Below are 18,683 nucleotides of genomic sequence, written 5' to 3'. Positions count from 1 at the left end.
AGACAGAAACCAGTTCAGAATAGAAGTCCTAAAAGTTTTTATAATCTTGGCTCATCATAGCACATATAGTGATTATATGCTATATCCTGCACAGGATATTATAAGTACATAGACCATGAACAAACATGAATTGGTTGCTGACAACCCTGGAGCACAACCATTCAGCATTCTGATGCTAAAAAGGAATGGTCATGGTTTCTAAAATCTGCATAATTTTTTGCAGTTGTCAGTCTGGAGACTATCTGGAGTTAAATATTTGGTATTTTAAGAGAGGTATTGCAGTAGAGATAGCCTTTATTTCCAGCAATTTTTTAAGAATGTCAAAGATAGATGCTTAGAAACTTCAAGTAATTGCAGTCACAGTTCATCTTTCTCAATTATTTTCCTATGGTGATGATATTTAACAAAGCATTACTGAAAAAAAGTAAGACATTTTGACTTTTTTGTCACTTGCTTCATTCTCAGCTTGTGACCTTAACATTCTGCTTGTTGGTATATTGGATCTACATTAGGGAATAAATGCAGAGAGATGAAACATTCTGAAGGCTGGCCAGACTTCATGAAACATGTGGTGCTTTATTAAACTCTGTGAGAATAACAAACCTACCAAACAGACCTTGAAAAACAAGTCTATTAAATAAATACAGTGCTAATTTCTGTCTGGGCCATACAGTAGGACTCCGATCAAGCATTATTTATGTATAAGAAGGTTGAAACTATAATTATTTTAGTCTTGTTATGTATTCTTTATTTCCATTGTAATCACAATTCATGAAGTGTATTGACTATTTAATTGTGGAAGTGGAATATGAACCAAATGAAAGCTTACTGACATGCGGGTTCATTTTTAGTACATTTTACGATACATAAATATAATTTAGAAGTAAAGGAGTTAATTTTCTTTATAGTCATGCATCCTTTGCACTGATTTTCAGCTTTAACTCCTAATACTGAATTTGAACTTTTCTGAAATTCTCTGATCAAGTCACCCACTTTCTTCCAGCTGAGGGACAGATGCTAAACAGGAAAAAAAAAAAATAAAAAAATAAAATGGGCAGTCAGGTGGAACATTTGGGTTTCTTATATACAAACATTCCCATTCCCATATACAATCAACGGAGTTGTAGCAGACTAAATATATCTTCCAATGTTAAACTCTATAATACATAATAGTTAGTGTTAGAATAGTTAGAATCAATAGAAGTTTTGCCCACATATGTTAAAGCTCTCAATGCCCTACTGTCTCCATTTTTGTAAGTGTATTTTATATAGTTAAATTTACCTTTTTTCTATTTACCGCAAAGCAATTCGCTTTCTGTCAGAAATTTTGTGAAGAAGGATTTAATTTCTCACTTATGTCATGTTTTTCCTTTCTTTACCTGCTTATACTTCAGTATATATGAACATGTAACAGATTTGTTACCTTGCTCAGTACTGCTATCCACTAAAGTGTGCGCTCAACCACTGTTTTGTTTTGCTGTGACTTGATCTTGTTAATAGCTGAATTTGACGTGTTGGGTATGGCTGGTAATGATCAATTCCTAACAACTGACTTTACTTTTATTCCTTGTGAGGCACAAGAAAAGGTAATGGCATTACATACATCACAGCATATGCCTCTCAATGCTGTGCAACAGCTGTCATTTTGAATGATCTTCTGAAACAGAAATGAGCTGGCTCCGTATCATTTACTGGATGCCATCTGTTGTTCACACCATAAGTACCAACTACTAAGGTCCAAAATACATGGCTTCTCTTACTGTTGCATTTGAAACTGCCATTATCATCTGAAGTCTTCTGTGTCTGGTCATCTGAATTGGCAGAAGGATAAACCACATGGAAGGAGAGACAATGAAAGATTAGAGATGCTCACCCTCATTATCATACCCTATATAAGTGAATTCTGTAGGGAATCTCAGTAAAGGTAAACATCAGGGTAGCACAGACCTTAATCCTTGGTCAATACAGACCTTAGCTTTTTGTGACTGTTCTTAGATCTCTATGTCCCTTTTATTTTCAGTACTTCAAATGTCTCTGTATGTGTTTCTTCTTAGAACCCTTTCTTCCTTCAACTGACAGAGGGAAAAGATGGATCTGTTGAGCAAACTGTAGTCTCAGTATTTGGAAGTGGGTGGCAAGCAGCTGTGAAGAAGCTGATAAAAAATTTATTCTGGAAACCCAGCATGGGAGGGACTGAAACTATATCCCTTCTCCTAATTAAAACTGTGATAAAATGAAAGCATGCTTTATATCACTCCAGTACAAACAGGGATATAAAGCAAACCTCCCGTTATGCAAATATTTAATACCACTGAGGGATAGCTAAAATTTAAAAACAACTGCAAACCAGTGTTCTGGATTTTCCCTCTTCTTAACTCTGGCATACACCTGATCCTATGTCTTTGGAGTGATACTACATTTCCTTATAAAATAATTATGCAGCATAGCGCCTTAACCTCCTAAGTCTGTGTAACAGCCTGCCTAGCCTTACAGGTAAATATAATAACTAATATAAACAGCCATGATTTTATCTATTAAGATCTCTTTCTAAAAGTGTCTGAGGAAAACATATTTTATCATAGAATCATAGAATGGTTTGGGTTGGAAAGAACCTTAAAGATCATTTAGTTGCAAACCCTCTGCCACAGGCAGGGACACCTTCCACTAGAACAGGCTGCTCAAAGCCCCATACAACCTGTTTTTGTTGTTCTTTTGGTTTGTTTGTTTCATTTTTTTTCCCTTAAATTTTAAACATCATCATAAATAACACTGGACAGACTAAGGTGAAATATCCAATAGGGCTATATAAACATATACAATAGGCCAATCCAGTATTTGTGTACCTTCCCTAGACTTCTCTGTAATGTAACTCAGAAAGGTCTACATCACATCAGGCAACCCTCTCCTTCAGTGTTGTTATTACAATTAGCAGCACTTTTTAGAAACACAGATGAAGGTAGTCCCTTAAAGAGAAAATAAGCATGTTTCCTACATGATGGAGGCTATAGTCTAGCTTACAAAGAATGTCCCTGTGGCCTAGATAACATAAAGCAAAAAGAAGACAGGCTCTAAAGCAAGTTCTTCAGATAAATACTAAAACATAGATTATGCTCCATTTTCCCTATTTCTAGGGGGCATAGGAGGATCTTTATTACCTTTTTTCAGCCTGAGATGTCTGTGTTTGAAAGAGAAATTTTTACTGAAAATACACAGGTAAGATGTGTATTTTGAGGATTAATTAGAAGAAAGTAAAAACATACAAATGAAAAGATGGTTGCAGAAATAGGTCAGCAGGCACAGTATGTTTAAAAGACAGGGAAGAGCCTAGAAGATAGCAGAATTATTGTGGATAGCACTAGTCTAAAGGCTTATAATATGAGGTAATGAATTTGGTGACATGAGTTCATTGAGGAAGAAGAGCTTGGATAGGAAGCTAGAGCAAACTGAAGGTGGGAAAATGAAGTGTTAAGAATCTCAAGAGAGCACAGGAAGCATCCTCTCCAAAAGCAGGTACAGGTACTAGAAAAAATTGTGGCAAATTCTACTTTTGTAGACATGCTCACTGCTAGACAGACAATATATTCAGCAAGTAACTGAAACGGTAAGGATTCAACCACTGAGCATTGCTGTCCAGGAGGCATTACGCCTAAACTGATATTTAAAACAGATTAGGTAACCTTGTGTAGATATTTGCATACCAGCTAGCATCACACAACTACCTTGTGTTATCATCATACACTAAATCAATTGTGTGGTTTTCAATGATCCACTACGCAAAACCAAAGGTTAAATGATATTGCCACTGGTACTAAAGGCAACCACTCATTAATTTCAGGAGCACAGCATTTTCACCTGAGGGACTTCAGAACCTTAGTTTGCAGTCTGTAGGTCACACTAAGGATATGAATACGAATGTATAATATGAAAAAATATTTTAAAATCTACCTGTACATTATGCCTAAATAATTTAACTTTTTCAGGAGAAAAAGAACACAGACATAAAAGTATTCAGTTTATATGAGGATAAGAGTTTCTATTTTTCATTTATTTATGTTTTCTTATCTCATTTTGTCTTAAAATTAACTATTTTTTTCCTCGTGCAACATTATATACTATTGTATTGTACTGCTGTAAATTTATTACATTACCGTTCACAGAGACCCTTAAAGATGACTTAATTTTCACTCTGGGTTTGATCTCAGAATAGATGGTATTAGAATATGTGGTCCTATTTATGGTCCTTTTGGATAATAGATGTTTTATAAATACAAGGTATCTGTAATACATTTTATTTTCAAAGGTATTTTATTTTGGCATTATCTGCAGTGATATAATATTTTTCATTTCAAAGTTTGTAGCACAATTACTGTACCCTATGGGAGTCTTATTTCTTTAGAATGTATTCATTTCAATACTGAGAGTTCTGAAGACTAACACCTATATATGTATGTCTTTATATATGGTTTTGTACAGGTAACAAGTTCTGGGTTTTCAAGGACACTACTCTCCAGCCAGGGTATCCTCATGACTTAATAACACTTGGAAGTGGAATTCCTTCCCATGGTATTGATTCAGCAATTTGGTGGGAAGATGTTGGGAAAACCTACTTCTTCAAAGGAGATAGGTTGGTATATGAATTCTTCAAGGAAACAATTTTGTGGATCTCAACTAAGCACATTAATCTTTTCTGTTATTTCTCTAAAGAAGTTGTGCCACTTCAACAACTCAGTGGTTTTTGTGGATGTTATTAATTCCTCCTGCAGAGGGCCATACTTCTTTCATATTTCTTATAATCTATATTATCATTATGTTAGCATACTGATATGAAGTGTCTCTTTCCAGTGGAAAGTTATGATTTAGAAGTCAACAGGCATGTCACAGTTGTGACAAATTTAAATTTAAATATTCCAAGTAATGTAATTAGCTTGCACTCTCACTTTATTTGGGTAGTTTCCTGGTGTTTAGTCTTATGTCCACTATTACCTCCTTTTTATCCTCATTTCTAAACTCTAGCACATAAACAGGCAATGATTCATTTGAAAGTTTTTAAGGTCAGTGAAAATGGCTTTGTTGCTACTATTTAAAAATGAGATAAGAAAGGAAAATGACAGCTAACACAGGAAGCTAGAGAACAATTTAAGCAGTTCCCTAGGAATTATTTTTAAATTAAGGCTATGGTTTCTTTCAGAAGGGACACTTATTTTTATTATTAAAAAAAGAACAAAAGAAAAATGGTAAAATCTGAGTTCTCCTCCAGTCCTGAAACTGACTTCCACTTGTCACTTATTGTCTCCATGTCTTCATTTCCATATCTGCAAAAATAAAGGAAAGAATATTTGTCAACTTTATAGAAATGTTAAGAAAACCCATTGGTTTTTGAAGCTCTGCAAGTTATCTGAATGATGGATAAGTTCAACTTGTTACTATATTTGTTTATTAATATATTCTGGGTGCTCAAGACACCAATAATAATAAACAAATAATAAACCAATAGAAAACTTATTCTTTCCTAATTATTTGAATGTTTATATTAGTATTGTTAAAAGTATGATTGCTGCTGTTATTACTGTATGGTACTTAGGATTATGAGACATTAATAATGTTCTTGGATGTCTTAAGAAATTAATTTAATGCACATCACAGAATATTTTTAGTTTACTAGTTTAGTAGATAACACTGTATTTATCATCTTTTAACAGTACAATAATATTGCTTTACAGACTGCCACAACCAACTGTATTGTTAAAGGTTTTGTTTGTTTTTAAAGAAAAATAGTTCTTCAAGATCTGGTAAAGAAGGTAGAAACTAAGTCAAAATTTAGTGGTGTTTGAAAATTAGCGAAGAAAGACACCTGTATAATTTGCTTCCTCTTGTTCAGAAGATTGATTATTATATTTTTATTTTTCATGTAAGTTCATTTTCAGATAACAATTTCCCACCTCCACACACCTGGGAAAGTATGTACAGTAGGAATCTGACATGACCTTCACTTAGTCTTTATTCAGCAGTGTCCTTTTATATTTCCATGCACAAACAGTTACTTATAGTTAATAGTTTCCTAAATAATAATAATAATAATAATAATTGGAAATAATATTTTAACATAAAAAAAAACATTCAGTAAAAAAAAAAAATCTGTTGACAAAGTTTAAACTTAGAGCTAACTAGCAGAATGAGACTCAGCATGATATAAATGCATTGCAGTATGTAAGAAGATCGAAGAACATGGAGCTTGCAGAGATAATTGAGCTATTATGGGATATTGACCACCAGTGGGAATAAGCCCATATACCACTAAGCTTCTCAATGTGTATTTTTTATATCACAATTTCTTTATTTTATGTAAAGTTAGAGTTGAATTCTGCTGGTTTTAGTAGTACGTATATATATACTATAGGGCTGTATTTAATCCTTAGTAAGGTATGAATGTAGCTGCTTAGTGGCAGGACATAGTAATTAAAGGAAATCAAAACATTACACTAGCGTCAAAATAACAATGTTCCTGCTTATGTAACTCAAGGACATGTACAATTGTTTTGATGATAATATTCAGTAAAGGAGCTTCAGGGCAGAATCTAGACAGAGTTAAATTTGCCAGAACAACGGTATAAACAAAAAGCAGTTGGAGCAATAGAATAACAAGCATAAAATATTACCTATAAGATTAAAAATATAAATATATTTAGAAGTTCAAATAGTAAATTATATTATAATATTTGTATGTCTAAACTAATTCATGAAATGATCATTATTATTACTTGAAGTGATCCATTTACACAGAAAAGATAACTCTTCAAAGTAATTCTATGAAAGCAAAAGAGGGGACAAAAGACTGCAGAAAGACATTTTACCCACTCTTATTCCTCTCCTTAGAACTGAATAGTGTAGGACAAGACGATAACATGCTTGCTGCACTTCTTGACACTTGGCCTTGTTTATGACCCTCTTTGGTGTGTTTTTTGCACTTTTTAGTTTAAATGAATCTTTTTTTTTTCATTGATAAAGTTTAGTTATCTGGTAGTTTACAATATGGTTAAGTACACAGTATTAACTAGAGGAAAGAACGCATTTTAGCAAATGTTTTTCTATATTTATTTTTACAAAATCACAAAGTGCATTTTCATTTATTTTCTCCCTTTTATTCTATCAGTCTTTGAGATATAGTAGCACAGTTTATATAGTTGGTAAAGCTCAAACCATTCAAGTCGTCACTGGGGAGTCTGCTTATGAACATTTTGCATGCCAAGGAAAGACAGAACTAGGCTTTTCCTTACCCTGTGGACATGCTCATTGTTCCAGCACTGACTGAAGAGATAGTATCATGATCGGTCTTTTCCTAATAGGATTTCTCATCAATGCTGAAAAGACAATGCTTTCAGGGCTTTCAAGTGTGTACTGACTGTGTCCTCAAAGATGTTTTTTAATGGCAACATATATGTTTGAAAGTCCTATAGGACTGCCTGTTTCCATCATGTAGAAAAACATAGAGGTTATATATGTAAATGGAGCTCGCAAGAAGAGCTCCAGGTTGGAAGAGAAGAAATGAAAAAGAATGGAATTAAGCAAGCAAGAAAGGGGGTTTTGGGAAAGAGGGATAGAGGAAAACGTAAGATAATTCATAAGAAATGCAGATAAAAATGATAAAAAGATAAAAAGATAAAAATAGAAAATAGAAGATTAAACTCAGTGAAGAGTGAGAACACAGAAATGAGAACAAACAAATGTGGAAACAGAAGATGCAAGCTAAGGCTGAAGAAATGCAGAGTCAGGACATGAGTTATAACTATCTGCATTAGTATTGATTTCAGATCTTTGTTTGCTATTTCTACATGTTGTTTCATTCTCCATGTAAATTCTAAAAGATGTTCCATTTCAAAATAAACAACATCGTTTTCTGGCTGGTTACTGGTGCATGTGCTACTATATTAAGAAATCAGCTTATAAAAATGATTTATGCATTTGAAATAAAAAAATAAATGCAAATAGTTTTTAGTGTAATTTACCAAATCTGCCACCTTTTAATTTCACTAGAATTTTAAAGCCAGGGAAATGCCACACAGGGCAAGGTACATAAGAGTTTAGTCTATTCTGTTTTTCAGAAAGATCAAGAGATGAATTGATTAGTTTCTAAGAACCTTCACAAGGAAAAAATATTGTCCACTTAAGGACTCTTTAATCTACCAGGATATATCATAACAACCATTTCTAAAAGCTGAAGTCAAATGGTTCAAATTATAAAAAAGGTCAAGAATTTAGCAGGACTATATTATTAATTCAGGTGATATGGAGAGTTTTATAGCCTTTATAGGTGATTTTTCACAAGAATAAAGCTGAATTTGGAAAACTCCCAAAAAACTATGCTCTAACTTAGTGTATTTTAAATTAGTGGAGCCAAACAAAATATGTACTAACCTACCCAAATATTATAGCAATATACACAGAGAAACTAAGGATACTCTATGATAACACTTAGATGCATATAGCAGTTTAATCATCTGCGTAAGACCAAGGGAAGTATCAACGTTATTTCTAAGTGTAAATAAAATCAAGATTGTAAATATTTATCTGAAGTTCAGGTTGCCTAGAATTTGCATATTGAGGCTTTTTAACTAGAGAAAGACTGGTTGACAATGATGCAGAAGTGCTTTTGAAATTTTCTGTTGCATCGTAACTATGTAATAAAATGACCAGCTACAGTAATGTATATTCATAGGGAGTCAAGTTAAGCAGTTAAGCATGCTGGCATTTTTGTGATTAAAATGTTAGTTAAAACATTTGTGTACCTTTTTTTTCATATGCTGCTTCTCTTTGTTTCACTGTGTTCTAGACATCAGAATTGCTCTGATTAAAAGTGGGACACAAGTTGATTTAGTTGTCAAAGTGCAAAAATCTTTTATCTTTCTTTTTTTCAGCGTATATGAAACAGTTAATCTAGTTTGCAAATAGATTTTATTTCTTTGTTATTTGGTAGTATCTTCAAAGAAAAGAACTCAGGTGTTTTGTGACTATTGAATACAGCAAATGTCAGAAGGAAAAAACTATGTAGTTTCTTGCCTGTTATGTTATATTTTTTTCTTTGTTTTCTTTCTTTCTTTCTTTAAAAAAAAAAAAAAAAAAAAACAAAAAAAAAACAAACAGGTACTGGAGGTACAGTGAAGAAATGAGATCCATGGACCCTGGTTATCCCAAACCAATCACAATTTGGAAAGGTATCCCAGAATCTCCTCAGGGAGCCTTTGTCCACAAAGAAAATGGTATGCAAACACATCTCTGTTTTAATAATTTATTAGTTTACCCTTTATGTAAGATAAAGTAGCAGAGCAGTGATTGACTATTTGTATTAAGTAGTGGAGGAATTTATGAAGAGAGGAAATATTTCCTGCTATAGAACTTGATTTTGTGAAAAAGGATTTGTTTGCTTGCATGTATCACTTAACACAATGAAGGGAAAAGATCTTTCAAATTTAGCATAATAAACATTAATTTTCATTCTTTTTGTTTGTTTATTCTGTCTTAAATCATTTAATTATTTCTGTTTTCTGCAGAATTAAAGAATGTCTTAAAATGAGTTTTCTAACCACAGTATATCTCCATTTTGCTACTGTCAAGGCATTGGCTGTTTATACAGTTTAGAAGGTAGTACCTTTATTCTGAACAACTAGAACAGGGAAACCAGATTTTTATCTGAATAGAAATCTTAATCTGATATATCCTTAGAAATCTATGTTATCAAAGATGTCATAAACCCATGATACAGAAATGCAAATCATGGGGATGTTAGTATAAGGTGCTATTACCTGGACCAAGATGGATCATCACATACAGGAATCTAGAATTTCGGTTTGCCACAGTTCCAAATGAATGAGAGCAGCCAAAATCTCGTCTACTTTATGAGAATTCAGTGCTACTCAGGGCTACTGGCAGGCTGTCCTCAGTTGCACAGAGTGTAGATACCTTTGATGGGAATAAAAATATGCATCTGTCCTCATTTGTCATTGTTGGAAGAAAGTTGTATGGCATTTATGATTTATTTATTAGTAAATTTTGAATTTCTTGTGCTCACCTCACAGACAGCACATATATGTATTGCCATATTATTTTAATTTCCTTTTAATAATTAGGCAAAAAGATTTCTTTCCATGTATAGATAATTTCCATCTAGTATTTCAATCTCCAACTTAAGTAATTTACTATAGTTTTTTGGTTTTATTTGTTTGTTTGTTTGTTTTCCCAAAATATATCTAATTGCTTCCTTGCTTCATCTCTGTTACACCCAGAAGTAGAAAACATCTTTGGATTCCAGCATTTTGGCTAGACTAGGTTTTTTTATGTTGTTTTTCTTTGGTTTATTTTATTTTTACTGGGAAGTAGATCAGGCATGATGATATTCTGCGTATATTACACTCAATAACTAACTGTTGTTTGTAAATACACATATATGTTTGGAAATGGGCACAAAAATTATGTATGCACGCACAAGCACAATTGATATAACCTCTGCTTTCTTCCCTTAATTACTTTTTAAGCATATTTCTAAAGATTTACATCCAAAAGGAATTTAGTACATATATATGTTTATATATAGTGAGGCACTGGAACAGGTTGGCAAACACAAGTTGTGGATGCCCCATCCCTGGAGGTGTTCAAGGCCAGGACAGATGGGGCCTTGGCCAACCTGATCTAGTGCCAACCTGATCTAGTGGATGGTATCCCTGCCTGTGGCGGGGCGGGGAGGGCGGGGGTTGGAGTTAGATGATATTTAAGGTTCTTTCCAACCCGAGCTATTCTATGATTCTATGATAGCTGTATGTATGCATGTATTATTTTTTTTTTCTTATTTTGATTGCACTTCTTATAAAATGGTTTCTCTATTGAGCTCAGGTACATGTGTCTATCATTATGAATGCAAATTATCTTAGTGTAACACTCAGATGAGTGGTTTTCAAAGTACTACAGGGGCAGAACACTTATTACTAAGGCAGAAAAGACTCTTCATAATGTCAGACCCACTTCTCTTTTCTTCCCCAATAGCTTTGATAGTCTGTCTAGCAGTCTTTGAATGAGGAGGGTGGTAAAACATGACATTATATTGTGAAGAAGGTGAAGGGAAAAGGACATTCTTGGGCTTCTCAGGAAGCCTAAAAGGACCCTAGGGCAGAAAAAAAGGCAGAAAATGGTATCATAAATTTCCCATTAAACCACTAAGACATTTTTCATGAAATAATGAAAGCAGGCATGTCCTGAGAAATAGTTCAGATCTCCACTGCTGCTTATATGGAAATACCAAGAAACAAAAACAGATACCAATATGAAGTAACACAGCTTATCTTGAAAGAATTTGAGTGCATTTTGTCTGGATCTGTTTTCCTTTCTTTGGGTAGAAGAGCTGACATACAAGCTTATCTTCATAGTTCTGTTGATGACCTTTTGAAAGCATATCTTCTAATTAAACCAAATAATTTTTAATTTATTTTGGCTTTCCCTTGTATTTTTATTGTGCAAACCATGCAAATAAACACCTACAGTAAGTCTGATAATAGACAAAAGGATTTCCTTAGCAATTAATACTAATGTCAGTATTTTGGGTTATAGGTACCTGATATATACAAGTTTGTAGTTTATATATATAGGTAAGAATACAGATATAGAGATCACAGAATCACAGAATTTTCTAGGTTGGAAGAGACCTCAAGGTCATCGAGTCCAACCTCCAACCTAACGCTAACAGCCCTCCACTAAACCATATCCCTAAGCTCTACATCTAAGCGTCTTTTGAAGACTTCCAGGGATGGTGACTCTACCACTTCCCTGGGCAGCCTGTTCCAATGCCTCACAACCCTTTCAGTGAAGAAGTTCTTCCTAACATCTAACCTAAAACTCCCCTGGCTCAACTTAAGCCCATTCCCCCTCGTCCTGTCACCAGGCACGTGGGAGAACAGGCCAACCCCCACCTCGCTACAGCCTCCCTTGAGGTACCTAAAAAGAGCGATAAGGTCACCCCTGAGCCTCCTCTTCTCCAGGCTGAACAAGCCCAGCTCCCTCAGCCGCTCCTCGTAGGACTTGTTCTCCAGGCCCCTCACCAGCTTTGTCGCCCTTCTCTGCACCCGCTCAAGCACCTCGATGTCCTTCTTGTAGCGAGGGGCCCAAAACTGAACACAGTACTCATATAGAGATATGACAGATGTCATATCTCTATATAGTCTCTCTATATATATTAGAATATTTTTATAGATAATACATCAAATTGCTTCAGATGAAGTACTTAACTGGGAGAAAAAAAAAATTTGGAAAAAATCCATCAGTTTGTATTCAGCCTATAAACAGTGGGAGGAAATTCACCCTTTGTGAAAGTTTGCTGTATTTGTTTGTTTGTTTGCTTTTCCAGATTAATACCATTTTTCATCTGGGATAATACAGTAACAGATTTTTGTCAGGGAGTCTCTCTCTCTCTCTCTTTTTTCTTTCTTTTTTTTTTTTTTTTTTTTCCATGGAGGCATATTTGATTGCATCTAAATGATCAAATACCAGCACCCTACAGAAAATTTAAATGTGTACACCTGTTTTTTTGTTTGTTTGTTTTTTTTTTTTTTTTTTTTTTTTTTTTGGCAAAGCTGCTTTTATTTCACACAGTTTCCTTCTTCTGAAGTACAGTGGTAGGCTATGTGACACTGAAGAGACAGAGCTCTTATTTCTGGCTAGCTCAGCATAGTAACTTATTTCAGTAGACTTTTCATCTTGAAGAGCTTGAGATGCTTCCAAGTGCATGCATAGAGCTGGCCCCGAGGATTACAGCTCCAGTTGGGCTTTCAATGTATAAACAAATCACCTGGACCCTGGTCTGTCAAAAATAATATATTTTTTTTGGAATTCCTTTATTGTTTGTGGTAATGCAGGAAATAAAACCTTTCTATTCTGTAAAAAATAGGGGAAAACAGATTTTCTAGAGAAAGGAAAGAAATGAAACTTTTGAAAGGCCAATCAGTAGGGCACATTCCTCATATTTTTTATCTTTCTAATTGTAAAATAATTTGATACCAGTAGTTTCAGTCATTGGGTGTAGATGGCATGCTTGATCTGATATGACTGTGAATAATTGTGATTTTTCTTCCTCAGGCTTCACATATTTCTACAAAGGAAAAGAGTACTGGAAATTCAATAACCAGATGCTCAGAGTGGAACCTGGCTATCCCAGATCAATCCTTAAGGATTTTATGGGTTGTGATGGACCAACAGACCGAGACAAAGACCGACACAGCCCTCAAGATGACGTTGACATTGTCATCAAATTGGACAACACAGCCAGCACTGTGAAAGCCATAGCCATTGTCATTCCTTGCATCCTGGCCTTGTGCCTCCTTGTCTTGGTTTACACTGTGTTCCAGTTCAAAAGGAAAGGAACACCCCGCCACATACTGTACTGCAAACGCTCTATGCAAGAGTGGGTGTGATGTAGGGTTTTGTTTTGTTTTTTTTTTTTCTTTCCCTCCCAGGAGTTTGTGGTAACTTGAGATTCGACACAAGAGCTGTTATGCAGTTTCCTAGCTAGGAGCAGGCATCTGTCAGTCTGAAACAAAGCTGATCTTTAAAACCCAGGGGGTTGCCTGTCCTGCGCATGAGTGGCGATTTGCTCAGCTGGGAAGCTTCCATGATACAAAGTATCTGCTGTTTCTTCAGTCCTTTGTCTTTCTTTGTCATTCAATTTAGGCCTTTCCTCTGCACGCCAAATGCCCGATAAACTATCAGGATTAACTAATGAAGAGGAAAAATAAAAAATCTCAAATGTTTCTACATTTTTCCCTTAAGGCCTGTTCCCCTTTGAAAAAAATTTTGCTGAAAGTCAATTTTTTTAGAAAAACACAACAACCTGCAATGGAACTTTCAGGAAAGTGAGAAGACCCAAAACAGCTTTGTCTCCAAAGAGGATTGCTTTCTGTCTATGTGCTATGGATAAAGTCCTACTCCTACTTCCAGTTTGTCAGGTGGGAGACCCGGATGACACGCAGGACTTCAGACTGTTTGGACAGCCATTTTCCAACAAACAAGGGGCCAAAATATCTGCAATATAGTAACAGCCTTAATAATACATTCATTTTGTGTTTTATACAGCTGCTCTGGGCTATGTCCTCAATGTTTTAAACTCATTTATATTCATTACTATATTCAAGCGGAATCTTTTTATTGGGTTGTTTGATTTTGGGTTGGTTTTCCTGCATAATCTTTCCCAAGCTGTACCAAGCCAACTGCCCCAGGCCTTTCACAGGTCTGTCAGGAGCACTCATTCCAAAGCATGGTAAAAAGCAGTGTGTCTCTGAAGTGGATTTCAATGAACTTAAAGCAACAGTCATGGTGTAGAGAACTTGACACTGGTATTACTTTGGTGTAACCCTTTGAGAACTATTGCATCAGTTTTCAGAGTCTGGTGGATGTTAATCTTGGTTGTCATTAAATTACAGGATTGTGTTTTGGAAATACAGATTTTAAAAGAACAACAGGTTTGTTTTTGTTTTGTTTTGTTTTGTTTTGTATTTAAAACGGATTTCCTGTGACTGCAAGTGAGTGTTTTTAACTACTTGCATTATCGATACAAAAGCATTTATAGCATAAAGAGAAAACAAACTATATTTACCAGCTACTTTCTGGTTAAATGAACCAAACCTATTTTAATATCTTCTACCACTTACCAAGGATTTTTCTGAACTGGCTACAGTTTTATAGCTTAGCCTTTTATCTTAAGCAGCTTGAACTTCTATTTTAAACTATGTTGCATGATAATACAATTTGCCTCTTCAGAGGTAGAGTTACAGTTTCAAAGGAAAACTAAAATGATGACTCTGATATTGCATGAATATCCTCTGGTGTGTTACCCCCTTGCATGTTCACTATAGTTCTCAAAGGGTTAGTCAAATCTCTGGCCTTTAGCTGAACATGATATCACCGACAGAGCCAAGGGACCACCAAAGCATTTTGTCATTACGTGTAATTTGTGCTAACAGCAGTATTGTCATTTTCATGTGACCTGCAGAGCAGGTTTGTATCAATATTTTTTTCCTAGAGAAAAGTCAGCAACTGACAGACCTCTTTATTGATTTTAGGAGCTGCTTCTTGCAGTGATAGGCTTTACAGTCACTGGGCTGTGAACTTATTAAAGATGGTCAGAATGATGCACCCCAAATGTCAGACACCTGGTTTTTTATGAAAGCCAGGATTTGAGGGGAGTAGCTTTTGCAACAATGAACAGCTTGCCTTGAACTTGATTATTGACCTGTTGACTGTCATTACCAAGTTAAACATTGTCTTCTGTGAACAGCTTCACTGTCTGAATTTCCTTAAAGTGTACTGTCCTATGTCTTTGCTCTTTGACCTTTAACTTGCAAACTGGCACAAACTGAATGGAATCCGGTGTTGCTAATGATCTAAGATGGGTTTAATTTCTTAAAGGCCTGATGTACATTATCCAAAATTAGAGAAAAAAATGTTGAAGTGTTTTCTTAGGAAAGAAAAGACAGAAACAAAAATATTTATGATAGATCTGTAGAAAGGTATTTTGCTATGTATACATGCACACTCTAAAAATGAACTACAGTAGAAATGATTTTTTATTTAACTTGAATACAATTTTTCCATATAAAGTTATCATTTCTACAGATAGCTAGTTATTAATGAAAAGGTTATAGGAAAGTATTAAAATACTTGAAATGGCCAGTATTGGCTTTTACATAAAATAAGACTTTTGTACTACATTCAGCCAATTTCTTACTGATTTCTTAATTCACATAACTGGATCACTTTTTAGAGAGTGTAGGTATATATACACATATATTATGGTTATTATTTTGGTAATGAATAGCTTGACTGCCTTGAATTTATATTTATATTGAGCATAGCATGAAAAATAGTATGCCTTTTTGTTCAACTACATGATTTTATATTGATTTGAGGACTTTATGAACATATGTGGCATGCTATAAAGCATTGCAAATTGTTATTTCTTAGAGCATAAACAGATATACATATGTAACGGCTAACAGAAATGAAGATTAGAAAAAGATATAGTTTTACAACAAATATGCAATGCAGATGGCATTTTTGAGATGTTTTGTAGAGGTACCGCATACTGTAGGTTAGAATTACACCAGTATCAGCCCATAGCATTATTTAGTAAATCCAATTCAGTCATTGCTGAAAATATATATTAATTGACAGTTAAGTAACCTAGGGTATTTACTGCACATCTGCTCATTTGGTGAATTCAGAATTCAATGCCTCTTTGTCATATATATTAATATGTGTGTGTGTACATGCATTTGTGTATTTAGAAATGCATACACACACTCACATACACATACATGCATATTTTAATTCATGCATAGATTTTTATTGTCAACAATCTACTATAACTTATATTTTGCTACAGACAGAACAAAATGATTCATCACCTGTTCCAATTTTGTCCCTTGGTGGAAAATACTAACACTATTTACTCTGCATTTGGTTTTCCTCTACAACAGGAGAACTGGTTTTATATTATCTTTAATTCAGAACAGCATCTCATCTGTTTTTTTGTTCACTTGAAAAATTCACTTCAATTTTGAAATATCTTTCATGGCAGCTTTAACTTTTTGTGCAACTGTTTCCCTGAGAGTAATGAAGTGCTGAGCATGTTGACTGTTGTTTTTTGATAAAGTAACAAAAATGTTTGCATTTGGAGAACTTAATTTTAATTATGCAGGAAGGTAAGTGTGATAAGTCTAGTGCTTGGTATATGGTACATCATAGATACCTGAATACACAAGTTGATTATTTTCTTTTACTCTAAAGTGCATATATATTATATACAGAGAGGGAAAAGTAATATTATATTGGCATGTTTATGTCACGCAGAGCAAGATTTTGTCAGCATTTATCTTATATACTCCTATTTTCAGTAGATTATAATGCAGTCATAAAGGTTTGTTTTAAGTAATAGATGTAGGAGCAATTGTGGTCAGTGGAATTTCCAAATATATGTTGGCTGACTGAATTATGGAAATTCAGATTAAATTAGTGGTGTTACCTGATTTAGTTTTGAACTCAAACAAGTAAAAGTTCTAAGACGATGTTATTTTTTGAACAGTTGTTTTTCTATCAGGGCCTATAATTACAAGCACTAATCAAAAACAAAGTGATTGAGTTCTGCAATCTGGGTTCCTACTCACATGTCGTAACTTTTCATATAACATTTTTAATAAACTTTTCCATATTGCTACTGTCACAATCTGTACTGTGGAAAAATACAAAACTAAATATTCATTGTGTTAATCAGTTACAGTCTATCAAGCTGACTATACGGGGCTGTGTATCTTCAAAATAATATGGTCTGTATGACGCAGGAGGTCAGAGTAGATAACATCACCATTTCACCTGGCCTTTTAATGTATAAAACTATGAAAAGGTTATTGACTGTAACATATTGACACAATTTTATTTTTTTTTCCAAAAAATACACTTTAAAAAGTATGTAATTGTATATTTACTGGATAGCCTGAGATTGAGAGACTCAAATGGCTCCAACGGAGCCCTTTCAAGTCTCCTGAATAAATGTAATACATGTTTTATATCTTCCTATGAATTTTTGTTCTTTTTCTTTTATTCAAAGTGGAGAAAAGGGAGGGAATAACTAAAGAAAAAACAAAAAAGCTACTTTTGTGAATGAAAATGACAGAAAATAATATATTCAAACATAAGGGGCAGATTTAAACTTTCTCTTGGCAGTGTACTTCACCTCCCAGTTGTTTTGCCAAGACTCTTGTGCTATGAGCACTGGGGGTTAAGAACAGAGTGTAAGACTTAATTTTGAAATTTCAGCTTTTTTTGGCTTACTTCACAATCCTAACATCAGTTAAATGTAGCTTTTGGTACCAAATTGTATAGAATAGAATTCTAGCTTGTTGGTTAGAAAAAATGTGTGTAGGATAGAAAGTAGGTCTGCCTAAAAGCAACGGAAACATTACATTCCTATTCTTTTTTTTTTTTTTTTTTTTTTTTTTTTTTTTTTTTTTTCATTTGAACCATCACTAGGGCAAAGCTTAAAAAAAGCCTTGTTCCAGTCATTGCATTTTTAAGAAAGTAGAAATGCAAACTACCACACCATTAGCAGCCTAAACTGGAGATAGCACAAGATAACCAGGCTGAAGAAAAATATGACTGCAGGGGCTTGCTCTGTCCTGGCTTACATATACGTGTATTCTTAGAATGAGGCCTAAGTTCTGTCATCAATTGCAGAGGTGGAGGAAGCTGTGTAGCATAGTAGTAAGAGATTTGATGCAGCCATTACAGAACAATAGCTCCCTGTCGCCTTTTGTTGTTGTCAAGACTGTCTTTAGATAGCTCTATTTCCAGAAGTGTAAATAGAAGACTGCAGCCCTATGAGCTACAAGGAAAATCATTATTATCAGTGGAAGGAACAAATGTCACTGGCTACTTAGGTGTGCAGCTATGCTGTAAATGAAATAATGTTTTGTGTGAGTCGAGGAACAGATAACCTTTTACAATGCTGTATCTGTGACTGATAGACCAGTGCTGTTAAGTTAAGAATACTTCCTTGGCTCAAAGTTCACAGACTCTAGACAGAGTGGTTCGAATAAGATAAGACCATTTAAACATATGTCAGTTACAAAATCAGGTGTAAGTGAACCATATAACAT

General features: G+C 34.4%; 2 protein-coding genes across 2 annotated transcripts in view; both read left to right on the top strand.

Annotated features, from left to right (window-relative positions):
- Window positions 1-17,601, top strand: part of MMP16 (matrix metallopeptidase 16) — a 190,278-nt gene extending 172,677 nt beyond the window's left edge. Inside the window, exons 8-10 of the mRNA XM_084508687.1 lie at window positions 4,474-4,624; window positions 9,139-9,254; window positions 13,114-17,601. Of these exons, the coding sequence (XP_084364813.1) occupies window positions 4,474-4,624; window positions 9,139-9,254; window positions 13,114-13,448 (602 nt within the window). The 3' untranslated portion in view covers window positions 13,449-17,601. The remainder of the gene's footprint in view (window positions 1-4,473; window positions 4,625-9,138; window positions 9,255-13,113) is intronic.
- Window positions 1-18,683, top strand: part of CNGB3 (cyclic nucleotide gated channel subunit beta 3) — a 663,489-nt gene that overhangs the window by 119,891 nt on the left and 524,915 nt on the right. The window lies entirely within an intron of this gene.

Source organism: Aythya ferina (assembly GCF_964211825.1).
Source record: "Aythya ferina genome assembly, chromosome: 2".
In the NCBI taxonomy this organism is placed as follows: Eukaryota; Metazoa; Chordata; class Aves; order Anseriformes; family Anatidae; genus Aythya; species Aythya ferina.
This window is presented reverse-complemented; position numbering and strand designations above follow the sequence as displayed.